The sequence below is a fragment of the Macaca nemestrina genome, chromosome 3 (assembly GCF_043159975.1).
Source record: "Macaca nemestrina isolate mMacNem1 chromosome 3, mMacNem.hap1, whole genome shotgun sequence".
NCBI classification, from domain to species: Eukaryota; Metazoa; Chordata; class Mammalia; order Primates; family Cercopithecidae; genus Macaca; species Macaca nemestrina.
The window spans coordinates 102,157,900-102,182,378 of NC_092127.1; the positions used below are offsets into that span (position 1 = coordinate 102,157,900).

At 41.1% G+C, this 24,479-nt stretch overlaps 1 protein-coding gene across 4 annotated transcripts in view; it reads right to left on the reverse strand.

Moving 5' to 3' along the window:
- The window catches only part of LOC105479662 (ALF transcription elongation factor 1), a 202,959-nt gene that overhangs the window by 124,061 nt on the left and 54,419 nt on the right, over positions 1-24,479 (reverse strand). The window contains exon 1 of one of the 4 annotated variants that reach the window (XM_011737761.3): positions 7,652-12,590. The exons of the other annotated variants lie outside the window; for them this stretch is intronic. Within the exon in view, the coding sequence (XP_011736063.2) occupies positions 7,652-7,668 (17 nt within the window). The 5' untranslated portion in view covers positions 7,669-12,590. Of the gene's footprint in view, positions 1-7,651; positions 12,591-24,479 lie in introns of those variants that run through there. 4 annotated transcript variants of the gene reach the window in all.

Here is a 24,479-nt window from a genome sequence, read left to right on the forward strand (position 1 = left end):
ATGTATAAATGTAATACACTAGGTTTCATTTTATCCTTTTACTATTCTAATGCCAGTAAATGTTACTGCCTAATTTTCCCCCTATGGTACAAAGTTTATTTTTACACAACTTTTTTAAATGGAGAGTTAGCACTGTCTAACTCTAAAAGGAGGCTGGAGGGGACAGGGAGAGACAGACTATAAACGAGTAACAGGAAAACATTCCTATAGCTGTAATTGCTAGGTCAAAATTACCTGAAAAAATATAAAAGGACAGAGCTGCAGGTTACTTTATACCAATGAATATCCTTTCAGCAAATTAACAACTAAAACCTAGCATATTAACTCAATAACACATTCTGTTTTCCTTTAAGGAAAAATTTTCTTAAACCATAATATCATGGACTCAAACTTTATCAAAGCTCAAAGCTACCAACTTACTAGATAGGCCATGTTAGAAACAGGTTTCATAGTTTTGTGCAAAACGAGAACTAATTAAATTTATACCACTTTCCATGAATTCAAGTCCACAGTAAATCAGATACACCTGTATTTTTAAAGCAACCAGAATGGGAGATCAGTGGGGGAGAGGCAATTTAACAAGTTATCCAGACACACATTGTCCAGGATGAAAGTCACGTGATAATCTTGGTTCTGTCTTGACCACAAAAACATATGCACCAAATCAAAATTTAATTACACTGCATAACACAATTTAAGTTGTGCTTCATATTTTATTGACTGCTTTGCTTCTGACAGGACAGTTTCCTGAAGGAAAGTTCCAAGAATTGAAAAGTTACAACACCCACATACCAAAGACTGTTTCCTGAATTTTGTTACAGGAAGTGACATCTGCTATAATTTTAACATTTACTTCCCAGTAGGAGTTCCATTTAAAATGTCTTGTTGAACGTTATTTGTTCAGCAGTACCCCTAAGCAAAGCTTTTATTAAAAAACAAAACTTTCATTTCAGTTTCACAAAGTTTGGACACAACTGACCAAGCCATTTTAACTTTTCCCTGGGAACAAAAACAACTGCCACCTGATAAACTGGGGTGTGTGTGGTAGAGAGAGAGAGAGACTTAACTGGGGAGGGAGCCCACAAGGATAGAAAAACATAAATTAAATACCCTGGTCCTTGAGAAGAGACAATTCTTGGAAGGTGCTGTATGATCAAACACTGGACAATGCTTCTCGGTATCTTTTATTTTATTATTATTTTTTTAACAGACACATTTGGACATTTCAACCAACAGTTTGTAATATAAGGATAAATTCATGGAGGTGGATACCCACCTTCTCTACCAACCTCCAGTCTGTTTCAACAGGAGAGGGAAAAACGTATATTTATAAGCATATATTAAATCAAAATTTAATAGCATTGTACAACATGGTTTACATGATCTCTCTCACTCACACACACACAATCTCACAAAGCACCGTACCTGTGCCCCTGGCCTTACAGACAGCAGGGCTCCACCCAGAACCTGTCCACTCAGAATCTCTGGGGGAGTGGGAGCAGAATCTGCACACTAAAAAGCAACCACAGTGATTTTTGTGTCTAATCAAGTTTGAGAACCCTGAACCTCATATGACCATATTACCCCTAAAATACCCTTTTACTTTTTATTTGTTTAGTTGCCAATCCAGCAGTAAAAAATTGAAAAAATAAAAAAAAAATAAAAAAAGAGGTAAGATCTTCCTCACAGCCTTAACTCTTCCCCAGACCAAAACAAAGGATCATGTGGCCTGTGGGGTCTCCAAGCCCTCACCCATATGAGCCACCATGGAGGAAAAGCAATTCTTGGTACTTTTTAGAATGCAATACAACAGTGAGTGCCCTTTGAAAACATACCAAAATAAACGCAATCTAGGTGTCAATAAAAATATTTTACCCTTTGTCTGCTTGAGTTCCTTTAGACAAGATGTTACCCCTGGGATTTCCTCTTAATATATTAAATCTGTCACCAAATTACTGCTCCGAGCAATAGCCTTAAGAACTTGATAGCAGTTCAGTCAGGCATGGTGGCTCACACCTGTAATCCCAGCACTTTGGGAGGCCAAGGTGGGCAGATCACCCGAGGTCGGGAGTTCGAGACCATCCTGACCGACATGGAGAAATCCCACCTCTACTAAAAATACAAAATTAGCCTGGTATGGTGGCGCATGCCTGTAATCCCAGCTACTCCGGAGGCTGAGGCAGGAGAATGGCTTGAACCCAGGAGGCGAAGGTTGCTGTGACCCGAGATCGCGCCATTGCATTCCAGCCTGGACAACAAGAGCGAAACCCAAAAAAAAAAAAAAAAAAAAAAAAAAAAAAAAAAAAAGAAAGAACCTGATAGCAGTTCAATCTGGTTAAATTAAAAACAAAGCTAATAAACTAACACAAGAAAACAGATATTCAGCAGAGAACAAGACTTTCAAGATGCCAGGTCTGTTGGCTGTGTGGCCATCAGGTTAAGCTTTAACTCCCCGTGGATAGATAAGAAAAGGAAAAAGTTTGCACAGGGGAGGGATTCTCAACACTGATCACTGCCAAGACACAGAAAGTCAGCAATTTTCATGGTTTTAAAGTTAATCTTTACTTTTAGTTCCCTGGAGTATTAGCACCAAAAGTTATACATATTATTTTCTCCTGAAGTGTAAATCTAAAGTTCATCTGATACATTTGTACTTGAGCAAGACATTGTACATTCTACCTGCTGTGTTATTTTGAGCAAATGAACACATTATATTCATAATAAAACGAATTGAGGACCATCTGAAGGAGACAGAAAATACTACTTCAGCTCCCCCAATTTTCACATTCAAGTAAAAATGGTAATCATTTAACATGTAAAAGTTATGTACTCATCCGATATCAATAAAATGTACTGATTGGTAATCATTTACTGTAAAAGTTATGTACTCACCCTATATCAATAAAATGTAACTGAACCACAACAAAGAGATTATACTCAGCCTCACTATATGTTTCTATTTCTGAGCCAAGAAACGTGGCTCTAAGAAACTTTGTCCTAGAGGTGCATATTGTATTTCCACTGTATCTGACATACAGAATTAGAGTAAGTTTATTTGCCTATCTTGGAAAAGAAACCTGAGGTCAGGAGTTCGAGACCAGCCTGGCCAATATGGTGAAATCCCAGCTCTACTAAAATAGGTATATTTATGCAAAAAAAATGAAATGGAGAAATTTGCTAACAGAAAACTAAGTTTATATATACCTCAAAGCAATAGTTAACAAATCAGCTTTATAACTCCTCTATCTTACAGCTATTATGTAAAAAATAGATTTGGAGGCTCACAGCAAATAAATAACAGAACCAAGATGAAAAAGTAGATTTCTCTCTCATCTATAATATTTTTATTCCTGAATATATTTGAAATTTAAAATTTTTAAATGCAGCACCCATAAAAACCCCATTTTCAAGAGTGTAAATCCAGCTATGGAATATCTTTTCATGGTATGGTAGAGAATCCAGCAAAATCTCTCGAGAGATCACTTGCATTAATTTTGCCAAAACAACAACATCCCCATAAATCAGCTGACTTTAAAAAATGACTCACCGCTCCTTCAGTCTTTATCATGGAAGCAGCTCTAGACTATGAGTCAGGAAGCTCAACTGGGCTCTCAGGATGAACTAGAAAGAAATCACTTAAAAGACCTGTTTGTGTTTCTCTTCTGTCAAGGACACTGTTTACAACAGTGTCACAAGAAGGAAAAAATGAGAATATTCAATGGATCAAAATACTACATAAATTATTTCTGTCCCAAAATCTCTTCCCTGAACTGTACCTTTCCAAAACCACAGCATTCTCTTTGATATTGGCTCATTTTTAATCAAAGCTGTTTTGCATTCACGAATTTTCTTCCAAGGTAATCACTAGCTCAAAGAATCAGAGACATGGGCATAGGGCGGGGCAAAACTGGTTCTACACCAGTTTAAGAGCACTGCTTTTCGCAACGGAAAACTTTCCCTCCCCAGAGTAAAAGAGATCCACCAAAAAACAGCTTCATATTAATCTTGGGAACAATCTGACTTTGCTTCTTTATTGATTTTTCAAAGCTTCATTAACATTAATTTTAGTCAAATTCAAAAGTTAAAAACTGTGGGAGAGTTGACTGAACCTACTTTCCTTCTGCAGTTTGTCTATAAATCCTTTCTTTTGAGAAGCTCCATGCTCAGCCACCAGATTCAACTCTCCCAAAGAAGCAAGTTCAACTCCCCCACTCCCACGCATACACCCCTAGGGCCAGGGGTTCTCAGGTAGCATCAGGTGATTTTTTTTAACTGGCTAATCCCTGATGGTATTTGAAGGTATGTATATTTTCCTTTCTAGAATTCAGGGATTTGCTTCAATGAGAGGGTTAGCAGCAGAGGCGGGGAATCAGACAAAGCCCTCCTTTTTCCTGTATTCATCAACATCACTCCTCAGTATAAAGCACTGTTAATCCTTGCAGAAAAAAAAAAAGTCTATAAACTGTTACGTTAATCAGTTGCTAGTTTTTATACTTCTATAAAATAGTCTGGATGCACTTTCCATCAGAGTCCAGTAACTAAAGTCATGTTCTGTAACTATTTCACATTAAAGAAAGCAAGTTTGTTGCAATTTCCACAAGGAAGTATATTCAATGTGTCTGTTATGTTTATAGGTTCCAAAGAAAGCACACACTTATCTGAGAGCCCAGACACAGCATACTATCCGCTTTAACTGACATGACATTTCTCAGTGACCACCTTTCTCCACAACTCTGGGAACACAATAAACCAAATATTCATTGTTTTCAAAATATGGCCCCCAAAATTTAAATTTTAAAAGCATTTAATTCGCATTTTAGTCAAGAAATGTCTTCCAGCTTTAAGAGAAGAAATCAACCACAAAACAAATTTCCTACTCTTAGGTTTTAAAATGAGGTAGAGGAATATACAACCTTAATTTATAAAAGTCCACAAGCCAAGAAATACTTAGGTAATCTCTCAATTCAAAGTACTTCTAGCTTATGTAGGGGAGACTAAAATGTGGGAGACAATATCTTGCCTTAAGGAGTGAACTACAGGGACGGGAATACACTGCCTAATCAATTTGCATAAAAAATTAAGTCATATATCACCCATCAATATCAAATCAGGAATCAAACTAAACAATGCACAATGAAACTAGTGTGGTTAAACACCGAGCTATGAATCGTAAGTACAATGAGTCTGTCAGTCTAAATTAATTGTCTCAAGAGCAAACACACACTAATGCATAGCACATGGTTCACTACCTGAGCTTTTACATCACAGGTGATGTTTCGGTTTCTCTTAGCACTACTCAGGGCAACGTGGCCCAGCTTTAGAGTTTCCCTGAAGTCCCAAAATATATTGAATCTTCTCCATATATTCTCTCTGGATCTCAAAGATTACCTTCTCTCCCACAGAGCACAATATCTGAACGAACATGGGCCACATTCCAGGTGTAACCAAAGAAAACGGACATTTACAAAATGTGAGATATACTCCCAACACACAAAGAAAACAGCAGACGTAACAGTCTTGTGACTATTCCTAGTTCCAGGGAATGTCGGAAGGCCAGGTAGAGGATCAGAAATAACCACAATTCATCTATTTTAATTGCTGGCAAGCTGAACCACCACATTGATAACTCAGGATTATTACATATTACAAACAACCAATTTTAGCAGGAATCATTCTTTGTACTGTTATACTGAGGCTTGGCAGCTCCCTTTAACATCTCACCTCAGCATTAAAGAGGAAGCACGTAAGGGAGGAAGTGTGCAAAGCAGATCTGGAGTCAGGCGTTGCTCCACCTTTGTGACCTCAAGCAAGAAACAGCCAGGCAGGACCTCAGTTTCCTTAACTAACAAATGTGGATAATAAAAGTACTTACCTATTTAGGTGCCCGAGAAGAGTCAAAGAGCTAATCCAATTAAAGTTGCTTAACGCTGTGCCTGGCACACAGCAGTGTCCAATTTAGCTTGTGTCTCATTTTATTTTTATCATTAGTTTAAGAGCGCTGGCATTGAATCTCTCACACCTGGGTTCAAATCCCTGCGCTATATTACTGAGCTCTGTCACACAGCATTTACTAACTTCTTAGATCAAGGTATCTTAATGGAAGATTTTGTGCCATAGACCTCTGTAGCAGTCTGATGAATAACACCACTATCAAAATAATGTTTTTAAATACATTAAATAAAATACATAAGAATACAAAGGGGCCAGATTATATAGACAAGCACCTATTAAAACATTTAAAAGAAATTAATAGTACAGTACTGTTTTTCTTTACGACTGAATTAAGCAAGATAAAGCAGTTCCTTAATTTCCTGAGTGGAAAGCGCAAAAGTTATCTGAAGATATCTGCAACAATTGTAATAAGATTATGAAAAGACACATAGTTTCTATTTGTGATAACATCACCAGGACTGGTACTATAGTTTTATCTCTATTCCTACTTTAAAAAAAAAAAATACTAAATTTCAGTTAGAGGTTAACAAAAATAGAGACGCAACTTCTGTTTCTCATCCAAGTTCTACTACTTGGCCCCAGATTAAGAACCACTTTCTTAAAACTATCAATAAAATGGAGGCAGAGGATAAACCACTGGGTTGAGAGGAAGAAATATAAAAAGCAGGTAGCACATAGGAGATACTCTACACAGAGAAGCTCTTTCCTTCCTAGAAAGTTCTACTTCGTAAGAAAAAAAATTCAGTCTCATCCAGCCCAAACATGAACATTTAACATTCATTTCTCTCCATGATCTGAGTCTTCAGACGTGAAATTTGTTAAGTCTTCTGAGACCTCCCAAAATCACTGTTCTACATCAAATATCAGCTTGAAGAGCCCTATTATTTTTAAATATGAGACCAAACTGCTTTCCAGCAAAACACAGTTGAAAGAGAATGCATATATAACTCCTAAGTCTCCCTTAGCACCAACTGCTGTCAAAACTAAAAATCGCACAGAACAGTTTGGATAATAATCACTAATGCCTTGTCATCACTCTTCTTTAACGCTCATTACAAAACCAGTAACAAACCATGGAAAGACAGGCTTGAGGTTCTTACAATAGCGCTCCTCTGACAGCAACTGCAGTTCATTATCCTCTCTCCCCTTCACCACCCCAGCGCGTTCCAGGTCTTTGCCTACTCAGCAGATTCACGTAAGCGGGGCCGTTTTATGTGGAATCGTACATTCTAGCAGTAAAATTTTCACTCACCAGGCAAATTCTCACCCATCCTCTCCAAGGTGAACTATGTTTTACATTAATCGTATTTCTAAACTTCCCCTCGAGACAACAAGCAAGAAATCCAGAGAACCGAAGGGTAGGCGCACAAAGAACCGAAATGGAAATTTAGGCAAGGGCGGACAAGTGAAATGAACTTAATGTCCGGGAAAATAACAGTTCTGGGGGAAGAAGGGGGCTATCTAATTTTAATCTTCACATTAACTCCATCCTTCTCTCCGCTATGCAGAAATTGTTCAGCATGTTCTCCAAACTGTTTTTTATCTGACATTTAGTCAAGCCACAGCCTCGGGAATGATGAGAAGGCAATGACAAAGCTGCTTCCTGCCGGTCTCCTTCCCCGCACCCTGCCCGCCCCCGCAACCTTCAGCTCCCCTCGCCACGAATGCGTTTAAAAAGTTTCTCTGGTACCCGGCTTACCTTGACTGGGCTGCCATAATTCAGCTTATAGAGCCAGGGGTCTTCCGTCCATGAGCGCCTTCACCCCGCGGGCCCTGCTGCCAGCGCCGCGCTCACCATTTGGCGGAGCCGGGCGAGTACGCGTACCGGCGCGGCGCCCCGATGTTACGGGACTACCTGCTCTCCAGCCCCGGGCGTCCTCGGCGCAGCCCCGGGCTCGCCCCGTATTGGCTCGCGCTAATCCTGATGGACATCCGGGCACTGGGGCCTCTGCGGCGATCTGCACTCCAGACGAGCCTGGGGAGCGCCGCGTCCGAATCCGGAGCGAGCGAGCGCCCCCGGCGCAGTTTCTGAGAAGGGAAAGCCAACGGGCCCCCACGCTCGAAGATCGCCGGCGCCCAGCGCCTGCCCAGCAGCAGCACAACGCGGACCACAGTTAGAAAGGAAGAGAAATCGCCTCTCGGCTCCCTTGAAGTTGTCCGAGTCCGCCGGGATACCCCCTGTCAAGAAAGTTGCGGTGGTACGGCCCGCCTCCTTAAATGGGCAGGGCGCTCGGCGGCCCGAGCCGGAGGCAGGCAGCAGGCGGCAGGCAGGGTCGGGCAGGGGGCAGAACCCGGGCGCCGACCAGCCCCGCCTGCGGGCTCCTCGCGAGTGCTCTCTTGCCAGGTTCTAACTACGTACAGACACCCACCGCTGGAATACACAGTACCCGGCCGCTCAGAACTCCAGCTCCAATTTGAATATTTGTTGAATAATATGGGGCCCCAAGAGGCGGCAGTGAGCAGGAACAAGACCGCGGCAGTAAACCAAAAGTTCGCTACTTTTGATCCTTCCAGTGCTTGAGCTCAGGAAACGGGCACACTTGGTGTTACTTTGCTTTCAGTTTTGATTTCCTTACATAGAGACAAATATTTACAAAACACCTCGCCTTTTTTGGACTACACGTAGATTACAGGAAAAACAGTAACTCATTTTGGTCTTAAGCAATGAAGGGATTGACAAGAAGCAAACAAAAAACTTGAGCATGCAATATAGTAAGTCCTATACGAAGCACAAACGAAATCACTTCCTACTCAGAAGACCACGGAAAGCGTTTAAGCCGTCTCAAACGCAGGAAAATACTTGGATGAGCAGGGATGGAGGGAGGTTGTGCTTCAGCATCTCATAGGGACGAGTACACTGGAGGAGCTGAAGACTCTTAGATGAATAATGAATAACTGCCTGCACTGTGGACTCTCCATTTCTTCTACCTAAAATCATGACAACATTGCCTCGTCTCATAAAGAGGTAGTCCAGACTGTATTACTAAATCGTCGTGTAATACAAACATGTTAATGCCTGGCACTAAAACGACAATGCTGGCAGGGAGGCCCAAGGCATCTCTATCAAGGGTTCTCAAAGTGTGTTTACTAGATTCTTGGGAGTCCCCAAGACCGTCTCAGAGGTCAGAACTATTTTTAGAATAACACAAAGACATTGTCTTTTCAGTGTGCTGACATTTGCACTGATGGTGCAAAAGCAATTATGGGGAAACTGCTGGCGCCTTCGCACTAATCAAAGCAGTGGCAGCAAATGAAACTAGTAGTCACTGCATTCTTCACTACCACACGTTAGGTTTTTTTCTTTTTAAGCCAGTTTCCTTTATGATTGTCTTTAATGAAGCAAGCAGTCAGAATTATTACTTTCATTAAATCTTGACCCTTGAGCATGGGTCTTTTTGATGTTCTTTGTGACAAAATGGAAGTACCCATGAAGCAGTCCACCGCACACTGAAGTACAATGGCTGTCTAGAAGAAAAGCACTTGTGTAATTGAGTTGCAAGCTGAGCTAGCTGTTTTTTCATGGACTACCATTTTTACTTGAACAATTCACAAACCGTAGTTATTCTGACTTGGGTATTTGGCAGACATTTTATTAAAAATGAACAAAGTTGAGCCTGTTTCTTTGAGGAAAACAATTGACAGTACTTATTGCCAATGATGAAATTTGAGCTTTCAAGCACTTTGGAAGACTTTTTACATCTGCCACATAATCTTGCCAGCTTCATTCACCAATACTTAAAAGACTTTCCTGATGAGATCAGGGTGACAGTGATCAAAGTTATATGAGAAGATCTGCCTTAGTTTCCAAATGACCAATGGTATAACAAAATCATACATGGGTAGGCCGGGTGCAGTGGCTCACGCCTGTAATCCCAGCACTTTGGGAGGCTAAGGCAGGCAGATCGCTTAAACTCAAGAGTTTGATACCAGAGCCTGGACAACATGGTGAGACCCCATTTCTATCAAAAACACAAAAAATTAGCTGGGCATGATGGTACCCATCTGTGATCCCAGAAACTTGGGCGGTAGAAGTTGCAATGAGCTGAGATTGTGCCACTGCACCCCAGCCTGGGTGACAGAGTGAGACTCCCTCTTAAAAACCAAAATCATGCATGGATGAAAGACACACTGAAAAAAAGTGCAAAGCGGACCAACTGATTTTAATGTATCAAAGGTTTAGTTTTATAAAAAAGCTCATTTCAGATTCCACAATGCAATTAACCTTTAAGAAACTACCACTTACGGAGGTTTGGTATAATATCAAAGAAGGTATTAAAAGTACTCATCCTCTTTCTGTGTGAAGTTGAATTTTCTTTATAGACTTCAACCAAAACAACATTGCAACAGATTGAATAGAGAATCAGTTTCAATCTGGTTGGGCATCCCAAATCTGAAAATCTGAAATCCAAAATGCTCCAAAATCCAAAACTTTTTGAGTACTGACATGACGCTCAAAGGAAATGCTCACTGGAACAAGAATATATACTGCAAATATTCCAAAATCAGAAAAAATCTGAAATCCAAAACAATTCTGGTCCCAAGCATTTTGGATAACCTGTATGAGAATCTAGCTGTCTTCTATTAAGCTAGACAGTAAAGAGATTTGCATGAATGTAAAATAATGCCATTCTTTCTCAATAATTTTTTTAATTTTGGAAAATCGGTTTTATAAAGGTTTTATTTAGGTCAATATATAGTGGCTTTTAAAAATAAATATTTTAAATACCTCAATTTTAATTTTTAATATAGTAAATAACAATATATAAAATGTACATATACAAAAGCTCTTTGGGTTTCAAAATAATTGAGGTGCAAAATTATTCCACATCATTTGCTAATACTTCCATGTCTCCACCTCTCCACACTCATCAAGTCTTCTTTTAATTAAAGGTGTTATACATTACAGCTATTCCATGTAACCTCTTAGCACCTAGATCAGTTTTAGCAAAATGTGGTCAAACCGCCTGGGGCATATGTTAAACACAGACTCCAGATCCTAGTTGCAGAACTACTGACATAGAATCCTTGTGGGGTGAGGTCCCAGGGATATGCATTTCAATAAATTCTACAGGTGATGCTTGTGGTCTGCTTATATTTGAAAACCATTTACCTAGATCATGCTTATTTAGAAAATAATTTTAAGAGGTTTTTGATTCAGTATTGATTTATAATCCTTGAATCATTTTAAGGACCATAATTGGCCAACACTTATTTTCATTCGTAAGAAATCTGTATCAGACAACAAAATACATTTGTACACATATTTTCTTTTGCAATAGTAAAGTGGTAAGCCTTCAAGGAAACCAGGCAAAAGTCTACTCTCAAGAATTTTTTGGTGGCTGTTTTTCCCCATTTTTCTCTTGCTGTTTTATCTAGACCAACCATGATTTTTATGCTATAAACAAATTAGTATCAGACATAATTGCTGAAAAAAATATTTCATCATAGCACGTACTCATAAAATGTCCACTTAGCAAAGGTTAGAAATGTAACATTGATAATATTAAAATTATACTTTTTGAACTATGTTAATTGATCTGACAGCACATAAATTCGAGGAAATAGACCAGGCATGGTGGCTCATGCCTGTAATCCCAGCGCTTTGGGAGTGCAAGGTAAAAAGATTGCTTGAGGGCAGGAATTTGACACCAGCCTGGGCAACATAGCAAGTCCTTGTCTCTATTAAAAAACAATTTAAAAATTAGCTGGATATGTAGTTCTAGCTACTTGGGAGGCTGAGGCAAGAAGACTGCTTGAGCCCAGGAGTTCAAGGCTGCAGTGAGCTATGAGGGAACCACTGAACACCAGCCTAGATGACAGGGCAAGACCTAATCTCAAATAAATGAATAAATGGAAAGTATTTTTTTAATATAGCAAATATTTACCCCCAAAGACACATGGAATCAGTACCAGATTAGAATTACACCTGAGATTGCCTGGGATCTCAAAATGGTTTGTAATGTAAATTAATGGGAGTAATTTGAAACAAGTGGGATGATACTAGATTTATAATACATCTAAAATTACTAGGTATAGGAGAAATGGTTTGTGACTTGGATACTGTATATGGCTAAAAAAGCACCACAAAACAAACATGGGCATTATTATTTCCAAGTGTTTTGAAAACACCATTGTATCCAACCCACCATCTTGATCAGCAGTGAAACTGAACAAAAAGCCATTCTTAACCTTTGAGGGGCACAGTATTCTTTGGCTTTCTGATGAAATTTGAGGACACTAAAGCACAACCTTTGTTAAACTTCCATGCAGTTTGATTCCTCTGAAACCCATTTAGGAAGCACGTGAGGCTCCGTGGATTTCAGGTTAAGAATCTCTGGACCCAGTCCTGCCAATTTACCCTACAAATAAGGAGTAACATCGCCTGTTAATCTTTATTGCCCAGCTGGGCACGGTGGCTCATGCCTGTAATCCCAGCACTTTGGGAGACTGAAGTAAGCGGATCACTTGAGGTTAGGAGTTTGAGACCAGCCTGGCTAACATGGTGAAACCCTGTCTCAAGACTCCTGGCATGCGCCTGCAGTCCCAGCTACTCAGGAGGCTGGAGCAGAAGAATTACTTGAACCTGGGAGGCAGAGGTTGCAGTGAGCCAAGATTGCACACACAGCACTCCAGCCTGGGCAACACAGTGAGACACCGTCTCAAAAAAAAAAAAAAAAAAAAAAACCCCAAAAAGCAAAAACTTCATTGCCCTTTTAAAAACTTAAGAGTTGGCCAGGCCTGGTGGCTCACACCTATAATCCCAGCACTTGAGAGACTGAGGTGGGAGGATCATTTGAGGCCAGGAGTTGACGACCAGCCTGGGCAACATAGCAAGATCTCACCTCTACTAAAAAAATTTTTTGTAATTAGCTGGGCATGGTGGCTCACACCTGTAGTCCCAGCTACTCAGGAGGCTAAGGCAGGAGGATCACTTGGGCCCAGGAATTTGAGATTACAGTGAGCCACTTCACTCCAGCTTGGGCAACAGAGCAAGACTGTCTCTGAAAAAAAAAAAAAAAAGAAAGAAAGAAAGAAAGAAAGAAAAAGAAAAGAAACAATTTAAACAGGTTGCCTTATTCAGAACTCTAAAATACCTCATTCAACATATGCATTTGTACCACAATGGTCATTCAACAATTCTACTCTTTGTAGCATTTTTGGTCTAAAAGTTACATAGGTCAAATCCCCTAAGAACTGCTACTTCGTTTCAATGGAATGTTTAACCAGGACACTGCTAAAATCACTTTGCCAAAAGAAGGGTGCTCAAGGTTGTCACTGAAGATCTCAAATGAAGCAGACACAGGAAAAGGGAGGAGATAAAGGAGGAGAATAAAAACGGGCACTCCCCAGAAGGCAGACAGCAAGGAGGGCAGCAATAAGCACCACTGGAAATTAACTGGCTCTCCCTTCAGCTGTGACCTCAACACAAAGCAGTCCTCCTATCCTTATTTCATACTTTCCAGGTTCTCTGCCTTTATCTTTAAACTAGGGTTATCTGGAGATTCTCACGAACTAAGGGCAAAGAGGGTTTTAAGTAAATCTATTTCTAGATCCTTAATATCCAAATGTCCTCTTTCTTACAACCAGGATTCAGGCTCTCACTTCCCACTTGCTTTTCTCCACTTGAAACAGAAAAGCACGAGCCGGGTGCGGTGGCTAACGCCTGTAATCCCAGCACTTTGGGAGGCGAAGGCAGGTGGATCACAAGGTCAGGAGATCAAGACCATCCCGGCTAACACAGTGAAACCCCGTCTCTACTAAAAATACAAAAAATTAGCCAGGCATAGTGGCGTGCGCCTGTAGTCCCAGCTACTTGGGAAGCTAAGGTAGGAAAATCACTTGAACCTGGGAGGTGGAGATTGCAGTGAGCTAAGATTGCACCACTGCACTCCAGCCTGGGCAATAGAGCAAGACTCCATCACAGAAAAAAAAAAAAAAAAAAAAAGAAGTAGAAAAAGGAAAGCAGTCCTCTCATCCACCCCAAATAAATATTAAAATGGTGCATTGCTCCAGGTGTAAATACCTCCGAGACCCCCAAAGGAACAGTTCTCTGTAGAAGGAGAGTCCCCGAGGTTAAATCAATATTAATAGATAGATCCTCATTAAACACGTCCAGGTAACAAGCTTGTGACAACGTCCCCATGCCTGACTGTATACAAATTAGAATTATGAAATGAGATGGATAGGGCCATCAAAAGTTGGACTTTCTCTAATAAAGTAAATCTGATTCAACTGTTTGGTTTGAGAATAAAGATTTACAGTTTTTCAACATTCTTGTAGGAGGTATACAAGCAAAAACGTATAGAAATTACTGCTCAACTTTACCTCTTCACTCAATGTCTTTTTCTTTACCTGATTTGGTCTACAATTTTCCATATCTCCTCCTATTTGTGCATTAATAAAACATGCCCTTTCTTACCCTAATATCCTGATCAATCAGGGATATTAGCCTACAATATACCAATTACTTACTATCAGTCTACAAACAAGCTCAAGTTCCCCCACTTCCTCTGCAACACACACACAGAGTTTATTTTTTAATAAATGTTTTATTTTAGAATAACTTTAGATTTACAGAAAAGTTGCAAAGGATTATACCCCCAGCCAGTTTCCTCACTGTTTACATCTTACACTACAACTGGTCACTTGCCAAAACTGAGAAATCAACATTAGTATGTTACTATAAACTAAACTTTAGATTTTATTTTGATTTTACCAGTTTTTCCATCAATGACATCTTTCTGGTCCAAGATGCAACTCAAGGTATCCTAAAACTGCATTACTTCTCAGTTTTTCCTTGTTTTTCATGACTGACAGTTTTAAGGAGTTTGGGCTGGCTATCCTGTCCTTTATCTGGTTTTGGCTCATGTTTTCCCTTCAAAGGAGGGAGACAATGAAGCAGACACAGGAAAAGGGGTGGCAATAGCTATACATATTTGAAATTCTTCTCTAAGAAAGATTTGCCTCTTCTCCATTTATTTATTCATTCAATTATGTATTTATATGAGCATGGTCTCACAGATATTTCCTTTGGACTTTGTGTCACAATCCACTACATGATTGATTTTGTTGTCAGATCATTCCAGCCTTGGCCACTAGGAGCCCCTTCAGGTTGGCTCCTTGCCCCATCCTTTTGTGTTTCGAGCACTCCTTCCTTTCTGTTACTACAGGATGCTCCAGGCTCATCATCTATTTTCCCTACCTGCGTCCCAGAACAAGCCATTTCTCCCAATACATTGGTTTCTTCCCCGTAAGCACTACCACCCAGTCTCCTTCTGCCATCACTACCAAGCTTCTTACACCAAGAGAAGTCGGCTCCCTTTGTGATGCCAGTGACCACCTCCCATGAAAGGCTCTCCGCAGACTTTGAGCAACTCAATCTTATTTTACAATTCTTTCTGCTCACACATCCAGGATCCAGGATAGAGCTCTAACAAACCTTAGTTGTCTCTTCTCAATCTAAATGCTGTCTTGTACAGTATCATCAGTAACTCTCTAAATGTGTAACTCCGACCGAAATTTCTCTCTGTAACTCCAAGACTATTCTTTCCAGCTGCCCCAAAACAGTTTCCTGGGCATGAAAAGGCACTTGGGAGGTTGTCCAAAATAGAACATGTTCTTATTGTGTCTACACAATAAGATCCACCCCATCTGGATGCAGTTACAACAGATGCTGAGAGATACCTATCAATGAGCCTTAGCTGCTTCTAGGGTAAGGGGTGGTTTCTCCATACAGGAAGAAGACAGTATCTCCTTCACCAAAGAAGGGATTAGAAAAGACTAGGGGAAAAGTGTGTTTAGTTAGTTCCTTCCTTGGGAACAAAAGCAGAAGGCAGAATTCAAAGAGAGCGTCCTATGAGCAGATCAGGAGGGACTTGGCTAACACAAAACGAAAACATTGTATATTTTATCGTGTGTGTTTTAACTGTGAAGATCAGCAATAAACCCCTTAAAATAAGATCAGCCTCATTAATAATTTGTTGAATAGCAAACATCAGTGAGTGTGAAGGAGTAGTGATGCCTTTCAAAAGGAAAGGGAAACAGGGAAGAGAAAGAGACAGCCTTAGAAATGGCCCGAGGCCAGACCAGGTCAGAATTAATCTGAATGGCCCCAATTCCAACCCACTCCTTTCCTCCTGGCCCTTCATTTATGCACCCATCACCAATCATCCAAACTAGAGATCGTTTTCCTGGCTTGTTTTCCACACGTATTGCTACCAAAATCCCGAGATTTCTTGGGATAGTGAAAGTAGAGGGATGGGAGTGGGAAGAGCTCACTTTAGATACTTCTCTTTATTTCTGAATTTCTAACACTGATCTCTAATTCCTCCCACCACCACTACCACCCCCTCCACTGAATAAGCTTTCACCTTCTTGCTTTACAAAAAATACTTAATGACAAGGAAGACATTCATAATATTAGAGTTTTCTGATTAATAAAAAAGCAGGTACAAAATAAAATAATTTTTAAAAGGAAAAAAAGCAGGTACAATACAGTATGATGCTTAGTATCCCACTTCGTCAAAATTGAATGAAATATGTGTATTCAAAAGATTGACACGGCCTCTGTAGCAAAATGCTAGCAGTAGGTATCTCTGAATGGAACAATCAGATGACTTATTTTCTTCTGGGCATTTAAAAATTGTCTAAATGTTATAAAATGAACACACACCTTTTCTGTAGTCACAAAAGAAAAACAGAATCACAATTATTGTAAAAACAAAACAACTATAATCAAGTCTTAGCTCCAGGAAGGAGATAAGGGTCATCTAATCCACTTCCCCATGCAAGAAGGCTCTTTCTCTAGCGAGACTAGCTTGTTTGCATGTCTCCAGGGACATCTGTTGTCATTACAAGCAGCTCCTTCCACAGCAGGCCAATGATAAGGATTAGAAACTTCTATCTCCCATGAAGCTAAAATTGGCTTCTCTAGAGTCCTGTTCCATTAGTTCTACTTCTGCCCTCTTGATACTAACATAGTTGTCCACTCAGCTTTCTTGTTTTTTGTCTTTTGTTTTTTTGTTTTGTTTTGTTTTGTTTTGTTTTGAGATGGAGTTTTGCTCTTATTGCCTAGGCTGGAGTGCAATGGCGCAATCTCAGCTGACTGCAATCTCCGCCTCCTGGGTTCAAGCAATTCTCCTGCCTCAGCCTCCTTAGTAGCTGTGACTACAGGCATGTGCCACCCACAACTGGCAAATTTTTTGTATTTTTAGTAGAGACGAGGTTTCTCCATGTTGGCCAGGCTGGTCTCGAACTCTTGACCTCAGCCTCGGCATCCCAAAGTGTTGGGATTACAGGCGTGAGCCACCACGCCCAGCCTCACTCAGCTTCTTATGCCTACTGTTTGATGGTATATCTTTTTCTATCCTTTCCTTTTCTCTTAAGTATGCTTCTTATTTTTTTTTTTTTTTTTTTTGAGACGGAGTCTCGCTTTGTCACCCAGGCTGGAGTGCAGTGGCGCAATGCTGGCTCACTGCAAGCTCCACCCTCTGGGTTCACGCCATTCTCCTGCCTCAGCCTCCTGAGTAGCTGGGACTACAGGCGCCTGCCATCACGCCCAGCTTATTTTTCGTATTTTTAGTAGAGACGGAGTTTCACCGCGTTAGCCAGGATGGTCTCGATCTCCTGACCTTATGATCCACCCGCCTCAGCCTCCCAAAGCGCTGGGATTACAGGCGTGAGTCACTGCGCCTGACCCAAGTATGCATTTTTAAATATTTAGAATGCATGTGCCTTAGTCCATTTCCTGCTACCTATAACAGAATACCTGAAACTGGGTAATTTATTTTAAAAAGGAATTTATTCCTTAGAGTTATGGAGGCTGGGAAGTCCACAGTTAAGGGGCCACACCTGATGAAAGCCTTCTTGCTGGTGGGGACTCTAGAGTCCCAAAGTGACACAGGGTATCACATGGTGAGGGAGCTGAGCATGCAAACGTGCTACTGTAGGTCTCTCTTCCTCTTATAAAGCTACCAGTTCAGGCCAGGCTCGGTGGCTCACACCTGTAATCCCAGCACTTTGGGAGGCCGAGGCGGGTGGATCACCTGAGGTCAGGAGTTCGAGACAAGTCTGACATGGTAAAACCCCATCTCTACTAAAAATACCAAAATTAGCCCGGCATGGTGGTGGGCACCTGTAATCCCAGCTACTTGGGAGACTGAGGCAGGAGAATCACTTGAACCTGGGAGGCATGGTTTGCAGTGAGCTGAGATTGTGCCACTGCACTCCAGCCTGGGCGACACAGCAAGACTCCCACTCAAAAAAAAAAAAAAAAAAGCCACCAGTTCTCCTCCCATGGTAGCCCATAAACTCATTAATCTTGAATGAATTCATCCATGAGGGCAGAGCCTTCATGATCCAATCACCTCTTAAAGGCTCCACCTTTCAATATTGTCACATTGGGTTTAAGTTTCAACATAAATTTTTGTGGGTTTTTTTTTTTTTTTTTTGAGAAAAGGTCTCATTCTGTTGCCCAGGCTGAAGTGCAGTGGTGCAATCTCAGTTCACTGCAGCCTCAGTCTCCCGGGCTCAAGCAATCCTCCTACCTCAGCCTCCTCAGTAGCTGGGGCTACAGGCACACAACACCACACCTGACTAATTTTTTGCAAAGACTGGTTTTTACCATGTTGCCTAAGCGCATCTCAAACTCCTAGACTCAGGTGATCCACCTGCCTTGGCCTCCCAAAGTGCTGCGATTACAGGTGTGAGCCACCACGCCTGGCCTAGAGACAGTTTCTTACAGGATATCTAACACCATTCCCAATTGGGACCAACTTCAGTAGCCTTATCATTCACCAAACCTCCCTCTGTCTCCTCCCCACCCCTTTCCCATGAACACCCTCCAGCCCCACACTTCTCTAATGCCATCAACCTTTTGCAGAGAGTATTTTCTCTTCATTAGAATGCCCCTTTCCCCCTTCTCCAGCTGAAGAACCCCTACTATTATCCAAACCCTAACAAATGCAGCTCTTCTCAGAAGCCTTCTCTGATAGCTTATCCTTCACTATACCCAACACAAGCTCCTAGTTCTCATGCATATCAAGTCATGAGGTTGGATGGGATCAAGGGGAGTGTTTGCTTGTTTGAGCGGAAAGGCAGCCAAAAAAAAATGCAGCCAAAAGGTAATTTCTGAAACACAGAACTGTGAAGAACTCTGTTGCAGCTGGTAAGATTCCCTCTTACACATGTGTTTGCAGGTGAGATCTGCCCCCAGATTGCACAATCTGGGGTTCTCTCATTACACAATCAGTGGACTCTGATCCAGATTCACAAATGGAGCAAGTGAGGATCAGTGAACAATTTCCAACATTTAAAAAAATCCAAAGGAAACCACATATCTGACCATGAGAAGTGTGTGAAGGACTCCGCTCTGGGCCTTCCTGGAGCTTATGCCAACTCAGTGTGCTAGCACCAGTGAGCCCCACACTGATGAGGAAGTCTAATTAGCAACTTCGTGTGTTTTGATTAATTCAAGTAAGAAAACAAATGCCTGTTTAAATATAGTTTATTTAGTAGGGGGACTCTTTTTTAGTGCCTTCAGGCAATTTAGTGTGCAGTTGAGTTAGAACCTGTGTTTTAGTGTCTTGTCACTTAAAGTGACGCTGCAGAGCAGCAGCTCTAACAGGAGAGGCCTATGAGAAATGCGGCCTTAGGTTCCATCCCAGTTTTCTGAATCAGAATCTGGTTTGTTTGTTTGTTTGTTTTGATAAGACGGAATCTTGCTCTGTCTCCCAGGCCAGAGGGCACAATCTCAGCCCACTGCAACCTCTGCCTCCCGGGTTCACATGATTCTCCTGCCTCAGCCTCCCGAGTAGCTGGGATTACAGGCACACACCACCACGTCCAGCTAATTTTTTTTTGTATTTTTAGTAGAGATAGGGTTTCACTATATTGGCCAGGCTGGGTTTCGAACTCCTGACCTCATAATCCACCTGCCTCAGCCTCCCAAAGTGCTGGGATTACAGGAGTGAGCCACTGCGCCTGGCCCAGAATCTGCATTTTAAAAAAATTCCAAGGTGATTCATACACTCATTGAACTCTGAGAAGCACTGCACTATAAAATCTATGACGTTTAGGAATTCCATAAACTCTAAAAGACCAGTGTCCAAAATTACTACCATTATTCAGTTTGAAACAGTCTCAGAACAGTATTGTGGCATAGTCATCTATGAGTTAGGGGCTTTTCCTGCCCTTGAAACAATCCCTAAATTTTTCTGAACACATACAAGGAAAGGGGAAGGATTTAAGAACTGGAAATTAAGAGATATTCCTCAATCTCTGCAGGGATGTTTTCCTCTTTTGTGGGAGAAAAAACTACATATATAGGCAAGCCACAAAGATCAGTAAATTGCAGCTTATAAGTTATACTAAGATCTGGTCTCCTCGAACGTAAGAGAGGTTACATCAACTACTGGCATTTTCTGTAATACCTAGCCTGTCATAAATGTGCTGTTTTTATTCCTAGCAAACATTTGAATCCAAACAATTCAAAACCAAATTGGAGGTATGGATTTTACCTTCCATCTGAGGACTGAGGCTGTCCTTCAAAAAGTCAGGGGAGTTTTATTTGAGGCTTATTGGTTGTGGACTCTGTTTCCTACCTAGGTCACATGCAAAACAGGAAGATTAAAACTAAATCAAATCGGCTGGGCGCGGTGGCTCACACCTGTAATCCCAGCACTTTAGGAGGCCGAGGCGGGCGGATCACGAGGTCAGGAGATCGAGACCATCCTGGCTAATACGGTGAAACCTCATCTCTACTAAAAATGCAAAAAATTATCCCAGAGTGGTGGTGGGCGCCCGTAGTCCCAGCTACTCAATGGCTGAGGCAGGAGAATGGCGTGAACCCAGGGGGAAGAGCTTGCAGTGAGCCAAGATCACACCACTGCACTCCAGCCTGGGCAACAAAGTGAGACTCTGTCTCCAAAAAAAAAAAAACTAAATCAAATAAACATTTATTGAGCATTTATTATGTCTAAAGCCCATGCAACCCTATAGGAAAGCATGTTTTTTAAAAACTCTTTGTCTTCTGAGAACTTACTCAAAGAAAGGGCTATTCCATTTTCTAAATCCTAAATGTCTTGAAATTACAATGAATCTAGAGAACAAAAAGTTGATTAATAACCAATTACACATATTTTCATGATTAAGGACCTATATGTTATTGAGCTGATTAAATCTTGTCATTTTAAACATCATGTTTAAGAATTCATTTAAGAAAATTACAGAAGTTGAGGCAATAGAGTTTTTGAGGTTTACAGTATTTCCTATGTTCTCAGAAAGGAGGGGGTCTTCCCTTGCTAATCCAATTAGAACTTTGTGAAGGTCAGAACTCTCAGCTGGCAACTCTGCTCCCAATTGACAAACCTGTTAGTGCCCTTACAAGTCACTGACACCTCAAAGCTGGCCAGCTTCAGGCCTTACAACGCTTAACAACTTAGTGGGTCCCTACACTGTCACTTGAGAATTCACATAAAGATGCCTTTCTTCCCAATATGATCATGTTCCCTCAGTACACATGGTTGAGACGCTTAGTAACAATCTTAGATACCACAGTCCAGCAAAATGGCAAGGAAGGTGTTAGGAATTAATTTTGTAAGTAATATGAATTTACTGAGCACGCACAATATTCCTGGCTCTAAGTGCTTCCCCTATATTAAATTAATTCCAGGCATAAGCCTTTAAGCCAAGTACAATATCACCATCCTTGCTTCAGAGAGAAGAAAAATGAGGCCCTCAGAAAATGGGCAATTTTCTCAGTCATGCAAACTGGTAAGTGGTGGGACTGAGATATAAGCCTGCACTTGAGAGTCCCTAATCTTCATCACTATGCTGCAGTCTCTCTTGATAAGCTATTGTTACACTCTTGAGGAAGCAGTCATAGAATCCTATGACATTTTACAAGCCTTTGGAAAATCGCTTTTCCTGATATCTAGGTATATTTCAGCACAGCACTCCCAAATTTGATGTTACTTTCGAGCTCAGCTAGGCGGCTTCTGCAAAAGGTAAATAGTAATGTATTATCATGGTTGGTTTGCTTTTCTCGAGAAGTGTCTGAGGGCTGAAAGAAAATTCAATACGTAGGACCAAAGCATCTACCATATTTCAATAATGGAAAAGAAAAGGATGTAAAAAAAAAAAAAAAAAAAAAGCAATTTGAAGTAAACATGAAAACCCAGTCCTGTTGGATTAATTTGTTGATTTATTTTCCAGATGTTTCAGGTACCATAAACACTGAAGTCTCTGTAGTGATGAGCAAACCACATTAAAGATGTAGTTAAGGGATGTCCACTACACTCACATCCTTTAGAAAAAAACAGTAGTAAAAAATTTCAGAGCTGAGAGTTAATGTTCCGAGTCTTAGGGGTAGTAGCCACAATTATGGAGGCGGGTATCCTCTAGGACAATCATTTTCATTTTGTGACTATAAAGTGATTTTAAAAGAACCTGAGTCAAAACTATTTCAACAGTATTTTTCTCTTTTGTACACAAATATATAGCTGCAGAAGGCTATATATGTTATGTTGGTTACATATTTCTTTTTTTTGTTTTTTGGAGACAGAGTCTTGCTCTGTTACCCAGGTTGGAGTGCAGTTGTGCCATCTCCACTCACTGCAAGCTCGCAAGCTCCGCCTCCCAGGTTCACGCCATTCTCCTGTCTCAGCCTCCTGAGTAGCTGGGACTACAGGCGCCTGCCACCACACATGGCTAATTTTTGTATTTTTAGTAGAGACAGGGTTTCACCATGTTAGCCAGAATGGTCTCCATCTCCTGACCTCGTGATCCGCCTGCCTTGGCCTCCCAAAGTGCTGGGACTACAGGCATGAGCCACCACGCCCAGCCTTTTTTTTTTTTTTTTTTTTTTTTTTTGAGATGGAGTCTTGCTCTGTCACCCAGGCTGGAGTGCAATGGCATGATCTCGGCTCACTGCAACCTCCACCTGGGTTCAAGTAATTCTCCTGCCTCAGCCTCCTGAGTAGCTGGGATTACAGGCGCCCACCACCACGCCCAACTAATTTTTGTATTTTTAGTAGAGACAAGGTTTCACTATGTTGGCCAAGCTGGTCTCGAACTCCTGACTTCAGATGATCTGCCCACCTCGGTCTCCCAAAGTGCTGGATCACAGGCATAAGCTACCGCACCCAGCCTAGGTTACATATTTCTAACAAGCTCAAATAAGCAGATCACAGCTGAGGGAACAAAACAAAATAATAAATAAACAAATATTTTCCACCCAAACAGTTTTCTCAGTACTCATGCATTTATTCTCAGAGTTGAATCAAGTTCCTGGGAAACACACCATTTGGGGCAGACTCACATTGCCTACATGTAATATTTAAGCTCTGTTTTTTTGATAAACCTTGATGACAGCAATTTCATATTACCCAAGTTGCCATTTACAAGATACTCCTTTCACTCCCATTCTTGCTGGCCACTAGTGGCTAGCAGTGTTGCTCATGAATGGCACCCCCTCTGAAACAACACTTGGGGTGCTCCAGGGATTCAAGAAGTTAGGTTCCCCTCTGGTGTGCAGCTCTCCAGAGATTAGTCTTGAGGCCTTACATTTTCTTCCCACCACTTTGATATCAACAGCTGACCAAAGCTTTTTGGATATTACCAAAGAGAGGGCCAGTGGTTCCTCCTGAAGGCATCTTGCTCTGTCTCCCACAGGTTAGGCAGTTTTGTTTTGTTTTGTTTTGTTTTTTTAATAGGGACAAGGTCTCACTATACTTCCCAGACTGGTCTCGAACTCCTGGCTTCAAGCAATTCTGCCCAGGCCTCCCAAAGTGCTGGAATTACAGGTATAAGCCACCCCACCTGGCCAGTTTCACAGTCTTTTTTTATTATTATTATCATTATTATACTTTAAGTTCTGGGATACATGTGCAGAACGTGCAGGTTACATAGGTATACACGTGCTAAGGTTGTCTGCTGCACCCATCGACCTGTCATCTACATTAGGTACTTCTCCTAATGCTATCCCTCCCCTAGTTCCCCACCCCTCGACAGGCCCCAGTGTGTGATGTTCCCCTCCCTGTGTCCATGTGTTCTCATTGTTTAATTGCCACTTAGGAGTGAGAACATGTGGTGTTTCATTCTCTGTCCTTGCAATAGTTTGCTGAGAATGATAGTTTCCAGCTTCATCCATGTCCCTGCAAAGGACATGAACTGATCCTTTTTTATGTCTGCATAGTATTCCACAGTATATATGTGCCACATTTTCTTTATCCAGTCTATCATTGATAGGCATTTGCGTTGGTTCCAAGTCTTTGCTATTGTGAATAGTGCTGCAATATGCATATGTGTGCATGTGTCTTTATAGCAGAATTATTTATAATCCTTTAGGTATATACCCAGTAATGGGATTGCTAGGTCAAATGATATTTCTGGTTCTAGATCCTTGAGGAATCACCACACTGTCTTCCACAATGGTTGAACTAATTTACACTCCCATCAACAGTGTAAAAGCATTCCCATTTCTCCACATCCTCTTCAGCATCCGTTGTTTCCTGACTTTTTAATGATCA